This window comes from Camelus dromedarius, chromosome 16 (assembly GCF_036321535.1).
Source record: "Camelus dromedarius isolate mCamDro1 chromosome 16, mCamDro1.pat, whole genome shotgun sequence".
NCBI lineage: Eukaryota > Metazoa > Chordata > Mammalia > Artiodactyla > Camelidae > Camelus > Camelus dromedarius.
This window is the reverse complement of record NC_087451.1, coordinates 48,017,633-48,027,177: the sequence shown is the minus strand read 5'-3', so window position 1 is coordinate 48,027,177 and position 9,545 is coordinate 48,017,633. Positions and strand designations below refer to the sequence as shown.

The 9,545-nt window shown below is 40.8% G+C and overlaps 1 protein-coding gene and 1 long non-coding RNA gene across 7 annotated transcripts in view; one reads left to right on the top strand and one right to left on the bottom strand.

Annotated features, from left to right (window-relative positions):
- Window positions 1-9,545, top strand: part of LOC116157759 (uncharacterized) — a 29,012-nt gene that overhangs the window by 483 nt on the left and 18,984 nt on the right. The window contains exons 2-3 of one of the 2 annotated variants that reach the window (XR_004141931.2): window positions 105-234; window positions 6,589-6,701. This is a non-coding gene — a long non-coding RNA (uncharacterized LOC116157759). Of the gene's footprint in view, window positions 1-104; window positions 235-6,588; window positions 6,702-9,545 lie in introns of those variants that run through there. The other variant, XR_004141932.2, reaches the window with a different exon arrangement.
- RSKR (ribosomal protein S6 kinase related) lies at window positions 4,012-9,394 on the bottom strand. Of its 5 annotated transcripts, none has more exons than XM_010978974.3 (12): window positions 9,280-9,394; window positions 8,652-8,900; window positions 8,471-8,554; window positions 8,276-8,344; window positions 7,841-7,910; window positions 7,503-7,607; window positions 7,278-7,318; window positions 7,010-7,037; window positions 6,810-6,899; window positions 6,634-6,722; window positions 6,398-6,508; window positions 4,012-5,966 (listed from the first exon to the last, which is right to left on the bottom strand). In XM_010978974.3, the coding sequence occupies exons 1-12, from the start codon at window positions 9,334-9,336 to the stop codon at window positions 5,742-5,744; spliced, it is 1,218 nt and encodes a 405-aa protein (XP_010977276.1). In that variant the 5' UTR covers window positions 9,337-9,394; the 3' UTR covers window positions 4,012-5,741. The 5 variants fall into 5 exon arrangements, with proteins under 5 accessions (XP_010977276.1, XP_064351952.1, XP_010977279.1 ...); XM_064495882.1 differs by having other exon boundaries at window positions 8,652-8,897; window positions 9,280-9,368; XM_010978977.3 differs by lacking the exon at window positions 7,503-7,607.

Sequence of the window (9,545 nt, the reverse complement as noted above, 5' to 3'; positions counted from 1 at the left end):
CTTTAATCCCCACAAGGGCCTATGAAGTAGGTACCGTAAATATCCCCATTTTACAGACGAAGGAACTGAGTCACAAATAATGTCTTTTGCCCAATGCCCCACAGGTAGCAAATGGTCGAGTCAAGAGAGCAACCCACACTAACAACATACTAACGATTCTACTGTCGCTTGAATCCCCTGAGTGCGGGAAATTAGCTACTGTAGATGGGGCTGATTTTGGGAAACAGCCTAAAGGTAAGTATTCAGAGTTATAGTTTATGATAAATTATGTTCCTTTTAACACTCCCAGCACCTTATTTACACTCTGAGGTCTTAATGAATTTGGAAAAGGCAATAAGCCAAACAGGAAAAACTGTATTATTAACTACAAGGCTCTCAGGGGAGGGGCTCCTCTAGAACTGTGTTGTCCAGTACCGTAGCCACTAGCCACATGTGGCTATTGAGCACTTCAAATGTGGCTAGTCCAAATTGAGATGTGTTATAGGTGTAAAATACAAACTGAATTTCGATGACTTTGTATGAAAAAAAAAGGATGTAAAGTATCTTATTTTTAAATATTGATTACATGTTGAAACATTTTAGATAGATCAGGTTAAATTACATTAAAATTAATTTCATCTTTCTACCTAATTTTTAATGTGACTACTAGCAAATTTTAAATTATTTATGAGACTTATATTATTTCTATTGGACACCACCACTCTAAAAACATAATGGCCCCAGCCTAAAGGCGGTAAAGATAACAGTAGTTTGAATGGAAAACTGGGAGAAAAACAACATAAGAACACAAACTTGAGCCTGGGATTCCCCAAGACTCAGCAGAGGGAATCCCAAGGTATATGTACTTCTAGTCAACCCAAAAGAGCCAGCAAATAAAGTAAGGGTGAAGGGGCAGAAAAACCAAGACAGAAAACTCTTTAAGTGCCAGTAGTGAAAGCTTATTATAGAAAGTGTGACTTGGAATGAATGGTTAGTCCTTGTTGCAGTTGGTATGTCAGATGTCAGGTGAGTAGCCAAAGGGATATGTTGCTTCCAGCAGCAAATTAGGAGGTATGTGGAGAGGTAGAGGAAGGGAAAATACTGTTGTAAATAGGCAACATAAGCAGAATTAATTTGTTGGTGTTGTTTTGTATGATTTTTTTTAATTTGGTGTTTTTCAAATGATAAAAAATAGATGCTTGTAGCAAATGAAACAATGCAAAGACATATTAAAGGCAAAGCCTCCTCCATCCATTATACCCACTTGAGATAAACAATAGTGTGTATACATTTATAAAAACATATATGTGTGCACACACATATACACACGTTTTGTTTTTATTTTTTCCCCCAAATTAATTGATGTGCAAACTGGGGTCTATGGGGTTGAGGCCTAGTGCCTTTTTTTCCCCTTTTCTTTACACTTGCATTATTCCTCTCTCCCTTCCAGGTTTTCTTTTTCACATTGTTTCCCTCTTTCTGTCTCTCTCTTTCACACACACACACACACACACACACACACACGAAGAAAGCATTGAGTCCTCTACAGAAATGGCATCATTTCTTACACTTTCTGCATTTTTTCCCCCACTCAGTATCTTATACAGAGCCTTCTGAGCTTAACACTATTACAGATCTAATTAATTGATTCATTACTTCATCTTCCTTGCCCTTCTTTAAAAAAGTTTATTTTTCTTTTCTAATTTGTAAGAGTTCTGTGTTACAGACATTGTCATCACATTGCAAATATTTTTCTTTAGATCTATTTTTTGTCCTTTGACTTTATTAATGATATCTTTGGCCACACAAAGATAAAACTTTTACATGGTCAAGATATTTCTTTCCTTTCAGAACATCTGGATTTCTTATCCTGTTGATTCATTCATCAAGTTTTTTATGTAAATATGTTTTTTTCTTTTATAGTGTTTTCATTTTCTGTCCTGGTTTAAGTTATCTCCTCCATCTGTTTGTAGGCCTAGTCTCCCAGATGTTCTAAGATTTTTATTGTTTTGATGATCACATTTAATTGCTAGATGTAGCTAAAATTAAGTTTTGTATATGATGTGAAGTTAGAGTCCAACTTTTAGAAACAATGTAGTTTTTAAATTTTAGGATTAGAGAGTATTTAATTTGCAAAAATACAATTACATAGCCCAGACAGCACCTCTAAGTATCCACTAGGCAATTCTGAGTGAACTCAAGGATAAAACTGGAATTATTAGCCCTGCTACTGTGTATGATGAGGTACTGAACAAAGGAGGCAGTATGACAGCTGCTAATCAGTGGGGCTCCATAAACCAGTAAAACTCATGGAGAGGCCAATGAAATCTGAAATAATGATGTCTCATAATATAAACAAAACCAACCTATACGGAAGAAGGTAGCATGCTTTTTTGTAAGTAAAATAGTCATTCCTGATTAATCTTATCACAATTCTCCATAGTTTGCTTGGGCTGTTACAACAAAGTACCACAGACTGGGTGGCTTAAACAACAGAAATATATTTTCTCACAATTCTGGAGGCTAGAAGTCTGATATCGAGGTGTCCGCAGGGTTGGTTTCTTCTGAGACCTCTTTCACTGGCTTGTAGTTGGCTGTCTTCTCCCTATATGTTCACATGGTTTTCCCTGTGTGTTTGTCTGTTTCCTAATTTCCTCTTCTTTATAAGGACACCAGTCATATAGGATTAGGGCCCACCCATAAGACCTTATTTTAACTTAATTATGCCTGTAAAGACCCTATCTCCAAATACAGTCACATTCTGAAGTACTGGGGATTAGGATTTCAATATATGAATAGGGAGGCAGCACAATTCAGCCCATTACAGGGGCCAATAACACAGTGAATATGCTTTTATTTAATTAAAAAATTTTTTAAGCTTAGACAAGATTTTTACATTGAAGACTATTTAAAGAAGTAAATCAAGAAATTGAGGTTACCAGTTTATTAAATCAATGAACAAGTGAACAAATGAACAGATCAATATATGATAAAATAACTTAGGTTAGGCATAAAAAACACTGAGTAGAACTATAAGGACACTTTTCTCAAAAGAAGAATATGAGAACTGGTGTTAAGACTAACCTTAAATTCTTAGAAAAGACAGAAGGGAGTAGAATAAAATATCCATACTTAAAGGTATATCTGATTTCTTCTAGGTAATGAAAAATCAAAATATAGGACTATTAAAAGATCATTTCAGGTTGTATATAAAAATTTTTTTCAAACTGAATTTCATGTGAATAAGTAGAAAGTATCATATTTAAAGGTCAGTGATTCTGAATGAGGATGGAGGGTGGCAGGAAAGACTGCCTTCCAGGGATAAGCATATCAAAACTAGGGGTAGGGCGAGGAGTGGAAGCAGTGCTGTTTCAAGTTATATTTTCTGAAACTTTGATTTTCTATCACTACCTCCATTCTACTCTGAGAATCACTGCTGTAATGCACCACTGATTGAAGAGAGTATGTTAAAAAATGTCCTCATATGATAAGAAATGATTCAAACTACACTTACATGATCACAGTCTCTAAGCTATCTAACATGACCTAGGAAAGGGACCCTAGTGACATTATGTTAACCATGTCCTAAAGAACTTAACCCAATATGCTGCTGTGATCAGAGAGGCTATATAATGTTGGGTCACCTAAACATTAACATTGGGCCAAACACACAGTGTCATAAAATCATCTGCATCTGCCCTTTGAAACAACATCACAGAAATCTGAAACTCATCCCCCACAAGTAAGAACCAGTGGTTATAATCCCCTCATTTATACATTAGTTGAAACTAAAATCCAGAGTTAAAATGACTTGTATAAAGACACTGAGATATTTATTGGTGGATCAAGCAAGGCACCAGGTCTCCTAAATTCCAATCTAATACTCTTAACTACTATTTTAGAAGCCATTAATTCCTATTCTTAGTATTCAGAGTCTTTATCCAACGTGCAGTTCTGGTTATTAAAACTTTTAAAATATATAATAAAGCTAAAAAAGTATCTAAAGAGAAACAAATGAGATAATCAAAAGGATTAAGGATACATTCTTTTATTTATTTATACCCTAACCTCATTCTAAAAGGCTTACAAAGATGCAGATAATCTAATAAAATTTTTTAAAAAAAGATTAAAACAGAAAAATGAGAATGAGGAAAGTAAACGTAGAAAAGGAAGATGGAACCAAGAACGTGGCTGGCATACAAAACACATAACATGAGGTCCTCAACACTTTCTGAAGGTGGGCCACAAACTGGGCTCTAAGTGGTCTAGCATCAGTATGGAAAGAAAAATAGAGTCAGTTGAATATATAGTGTCTTGAAGATAAAAATCAAACAGCAATTCAGGAAAAGCATAACTGAGTTCAAAGGAAATTCTCCCAACTATCCTAAATAGAACATTATGAGTTATGAATTATAATGATAAACAACCCTTTACGGTATCTACAACAATTAAATTTCATAGGGATTTTCATATGGATTGCCAAAGTGCAATCCAGAAAAAGCAGTTCTGCAGAGGCCAATAAAATGCCAGCTATGTACAGGGAAAAATCTGGCTTAATCCAGCGACAAAATGACTATAAATACTACACAGAGTACTTCCCAGACTCTTTGGTCTGGAAAGAGAGATCAGATATAACTAAAAAATAATGAAAATGAAGCTTTTCAGAAGTTAGTTTAAGAAAAATGAAAAGAAGTCATAAAGGCCAGAAATATATACAAATTTAAGGTCAAGATAATTTCCCTTACTAAAGGAAAAGATTCCTGAGTTACATCTTTAACCTTAAATCTCAAGGTTGATGTCATAACCCCCTTGGCTTGCCCATCACAAACTGAATCCTGGGCCATCTAGGAAAATGATCAGTTTAAGAATCCTTATCTCAGAGGGGAGGGTATAGTTCAAGTGGTAGAGCACATGCTTAGCATGCACAAGGTCCTAGGTTCAATCCCTCCTGGGGATTGAAAAATAAATAAATAAATAAATAAATAAATAAATAAATAAATAAATAAATAAATAAATAAATAAATAAACAAAACAAAACAAAATAACCTAACTACCTCCTCCCCCCACCCAAAATTAATAAAATAAATAAATCTTTTAAAAAAGAATCCTTATGTCTTTCAAAGAGGTTTTGTTTTGGGGAAAAAGTGGATAGCTATGTTAATTACCCCTAGAGGGGACATTTAACCCACCCATGTTTCATTTCTTATTCTCTTCCTCACAGTAGGCTATCAGACTTACTTTTTAAATTTTTAAAAATTAGACTGCCTTTGAGCCCCTAGATCATATGTTTTACCTGCATATTTAGGGATCGAAATGCTAGCTTTTGAGACCTCTGAAAAACATTCATACTGCTTCTGACAGGACTATTCAACACATAAATAGCACCTTGGGAACCCATGAAGTGTTATTTTTGCTCACAAAAGGAAACATGGCAGAGAAACAAGGAGAGGGAAAAGTGGAATAAGCTTCTGGCTAAAAGCTTCAGGGTATAAGCACTGGAGAAATGAAACAATGGAAAAGGTCAACATTGTGATCTGAGATGTTAAATTGAGAGATGGGCTGTATGATGGGGTAAGGACTAGGACACCATAGCTGCCAATAGCAGAATGCCCAAGATCTGAACTCTGGTCCAGCACCTACATTAACAGAATGATAAGAGGCTACAAAGTAAAAACAAACTGGATTATCTAGGTGGTCATACTGAGTTGACACTGGAAGAGGTCCTCAGGTTCCTAGATGGCCCCCATCTACAGTAGAGGAGCTCAAGCAAGGCTGAGGTGGACCAGGTAGGACTCCAGGTTACAGTCAAAGTCCTTGAAGAACATAGACTCCGATGATGGACTGGGCTGGGTAGCTTGTGTTTCCATGACAAAGTTCACTGGATGCTTCTGTAGGAGCTCTGGGTCAAAGGCCACACCCCGAAAGAAAGGGTGGACCTGGAAGTGATGCAAATAACGTAGACGGTGGAGGGGATTCTGGCATAAGAGCTGAAGGAAAATAAAGCATGAAGGATGAGGGACTGGGATAGGAAAAGGACTGAACAGAGAAGCTGGAAAAGGAGAAAGAAATTACAAGTTCATGGATCTGTGGAGGGCAGGGAGAAGAACCCCAAAGAGTAGAGAATGTGTAAAAGTGGGAGAAACAGGCTAATTTGGGGGCAAAGGTAGGATATAAAGGAGCTGTGGCCCACTCTCTCAGAATTGGCCTGTTGATGGGGAGGAGCTTTGGAGGACGAATAAAATTTGAAGTGCTGCTTAGAGGGCAAGTAGTGAGGTTAGTACTTGATCAAGTTGAAGCTCCCCCTGCCACCGCCTCCCACCACCAATAATTAATCAGAGAAATGAGGAAATATCACTTCAATGATAGGGAAAAAAGTGAACAGTTTGTAGTCAAGAAGGAAAGTAGAGCTCACCCTTACCTCATGGAGCAGGAGTGAAAGCCCCTGGTTAAGAGAAGCTGGGATCTCAGAGTCATAGTGGGTCACACTTGCCAACATGGCCACATGATCTCTCTCTGCGGGCACTGGGAACTGAGTTAAGGATGGGAGGGTGTCATTGCTTTGTAAGAATAAGGCAAGATTTCCTAAGGTCTTCCTTCTTCCCACCACAGGGCAACTCCTCTCTTCTCTGCCAAACATCACTACCATTCTCTCACCTTTCCAGTTGCCAGAGAGAAAAGCAAGATACCCAGGGACCACCAATCAGCAGCATGGTTATAAGGCCCTCCACTCAGGACCTCTGGGGCTACAGATTTGAAAAATACTTGTCATTGACATCTGTTGACTATCCTCCTCCCCAATGCTTACCCATCAGCTTCAGCCTCTCTCTCACCCATGTACTGAAGAGTGCCACAGATAGTATACGCTCGGGCTCCCTGGGGCAGGTGGCGGGACAGACCGAAGTCTGTCAATTTCAGATGGCCTGTGAAAAATAAGGCGTCAGCACCACTCTATTCCATGTCTCTTCAGCCATGACTTAATCCCAGTCTGAGGTACCTCTCATTCTGGGACTAGGAAAAGAAAAGGACTTACCTCGCTCATCCAGAAGGATATTCTCCATCTGAAAAATCACAGGTGAGAAGTTATTATTCATCCTCTTCCTTTCAACCCTCTTTCATCCTGTACACCTCCCAGCTGAAGACACTTTACTCAGCATTCAACTATACTTGGAGGGCCCTTGTCCAAATTCCTCAACACCCATGAAGGCCCCAAGGTCAACTGTTCTCAGCAGATTTCTTGGACCTGTTGCAACTTCTTACTGAAATCCCTCCTCAGACAAAAAGAAAAAGTATTTAACTACCTTCACATCTCGATGGATGATGCCCAAGTCATGGAGATAACCTGTGGATGACAGCAAGCATGGTGTGTGCTGAAGCTCCCCTGTCCTTTTCAGTTTCCCTGGTAGCTCCCACCCCATTCTTATCCCTGTTCTTTGATGTCTAAAGTTAGTATCAGTTCTCCTCTCTCTGCTTCCCTCCCCCCTTAATTCTTCCCTTACTTCCATTACCACTTCTGTTTCACTTACACAGCACCAGGACCAGCTCAGCAGCAAAGAGGCGGATGGAAGCCTCAGCAAAGCAGCCAACAGTGGACCACAGGGAGTGCAGGTCTGTGCTGCAGTAGCTGCACACTGCAAAGCACCAGAAGTCTAGGCAGTATTTGGAGGCTACTAGGCCTGGGCTCAAGGCATTGTATGCCTCCTGCCCAAACTGATGCCACCTACTATTCTCTCTTCCCTCTGGGAGAAAGTACTACGAGAAGGGGAACAGAGCAAAGGCAGAACAGACCAAAGGGATGGGTAATCTCAGGTGCGGAGTACAGTAGAAGGACCCCTGGGAATGAGGAGAGAAGCCAGTCACTCACTAATGAAGAGGTGCCGTTTTCCCTGCCAGCTGTCCCCCAAACTGTGTATGAAAGGATGGTTGATCTTTCGCTATGAATGAAGAAGACAGGAAGTTAGGAACAGGGTCACTGAGGATCAAGGCAACCAACAAGTCAGGATTTACCTAGTTGTGCAGAAAGGAAACTGATGCTTCCATCTCTCACTTCAGGTGAACTAAATAGTTGGGCATGCCTGCCTGGTAATCAGTACTATAGAACACACTGGGACATGCTGGAGAGATTTCCCTGGCAGGACCCAGAATTACTCTGCTGATAGCTTCTTTTCCTGGGATCTGCTCTGGTTGAAGCACAGGGAGGGATCAGAACCAGGAAGAACAAGACAGTTGGACAAGAAAGGTGCTTTCTCCACCTATGGTTTAGTCCTTCATAGGATCTCTTCCAGGGTTCTGTGCATACCTGGATGCTAACCTCCTCTTTACACTGCCTCAGGATGTCCCTCTGTAGGACCTTTACCTTGGGCACCACCTATAAAATGAGAGGCGTGATGACCCCTAGAAGGAAATAGTACTATTGAATTCCTCCCAACCTTTCTGGAATCAAGATTGGAGGCAGGGACCAGAAAATAATGTGAAATTGTACCTAGGTCCCTACCTTCACTGCAAATACTGCTTTCTGGCCACAGTCTAGCACCTTGAGGACAGTTCCAAAGGAGCCTTTAGCCACAAGGCCTAAAATCTGTACAGAGAAATGGAGAACAGGGCAACTGAGACTCTGGTTGTTTCTAGATTTCTCCCCAAGACTGAGACTCTTTCCAGGGATTCCATTGACCTACCTTCAGTTGCTGATGCCCCCTAAGGGGCCTAATGGGAAACTCCGGCAGAAAGAGGTTGATGAACTGAGGCACTGGCCATTCAGGCAGAGGCTTCTCTACTAGCAGTGGGGCTGGCTCCAGAGATTCCTGGTGCAGGCACTGATGTCCCCGAAGTCCCCACAGCTCATCCAGACCTGATCTGGTTGTCCCCATGCCTGACCAGAGGCTCCTCCAGCCTCGGACCCAGGGGCCCCGGTTGTTGCCACCCTGCTGAGAACCAAGGGAGCCACTAAAGCTTCTGCCCCTGAGGCATTACAAGTTCTGCCTATCTTAGCAGGCACTCCTTCAAATCCCAACCCTAGAGATGTATTTTTAAGCCCCAGGCAAAAGTGTCACTACCCTTGCTTTGGGCCAAGGCCTACCTAGGTTTCTTGGACCTAATTAAAATCCTCTAGGAAAGCAGTATTTAGACATTTTCCCCATCAGAGATTCAGCCTGTACCTCTCATTATAAGGCTGGGATACTTTCATGGTAAAACCTCCCCGCCCCACCCATACAATGGACACCTAACATCACCAGTCAGTTCCCTGGCCTCAAGCCCATGCCTCATTCACCTCCCCTAAACAGGCTGCCAGACCCCATAGCCTACCTTACGAGGAGCAGCCATCTGGACATGTTGCCCCTGCCGACAGCTCACTGCTCCCATCCCCAGCCTCTGCCTCCTCTCCTGCTAAATCTGCTGTCCCAGTTACATAAGCAGTTCCTCCCTCCCCCACCCCATGCTGCATTACACATGAGCCCTGCATTTTCTTTGCAGTTCATGACTAGAGATGCAAATAAGGCAGCCAAACTTCATCCTTATCTCCAAATTCTATGCCCCCTAGTTAAGAATAGGCTTAGAGCCAGGACTAAAAT

Excerpts from the sequence above, each read along its gene's own strand:
- RSKR (XM_010978974.3), bottom strand. The coding sequence starts at position 9,336 with ATGGGAGCAGTGAGCTGTCGGCAGGGGCAACATGTCCAGATGGCTGCT. Across the intron at positions 7,911-8,275 it reads AAGAGGAGGTTAGCATCCAG|CGAAAGATCAACCATCCTTT; the intron begins GTATGCACAGAA and ends CTTCATTCATAG. Across the intron at positions 6,900-7,009 it reads TATCCTTCTGGATGAGCGAG|GCCATCTGAAATTGACAGAC; the intron begins GTAAGTCCTTTT and ends TATTTTTCACAG.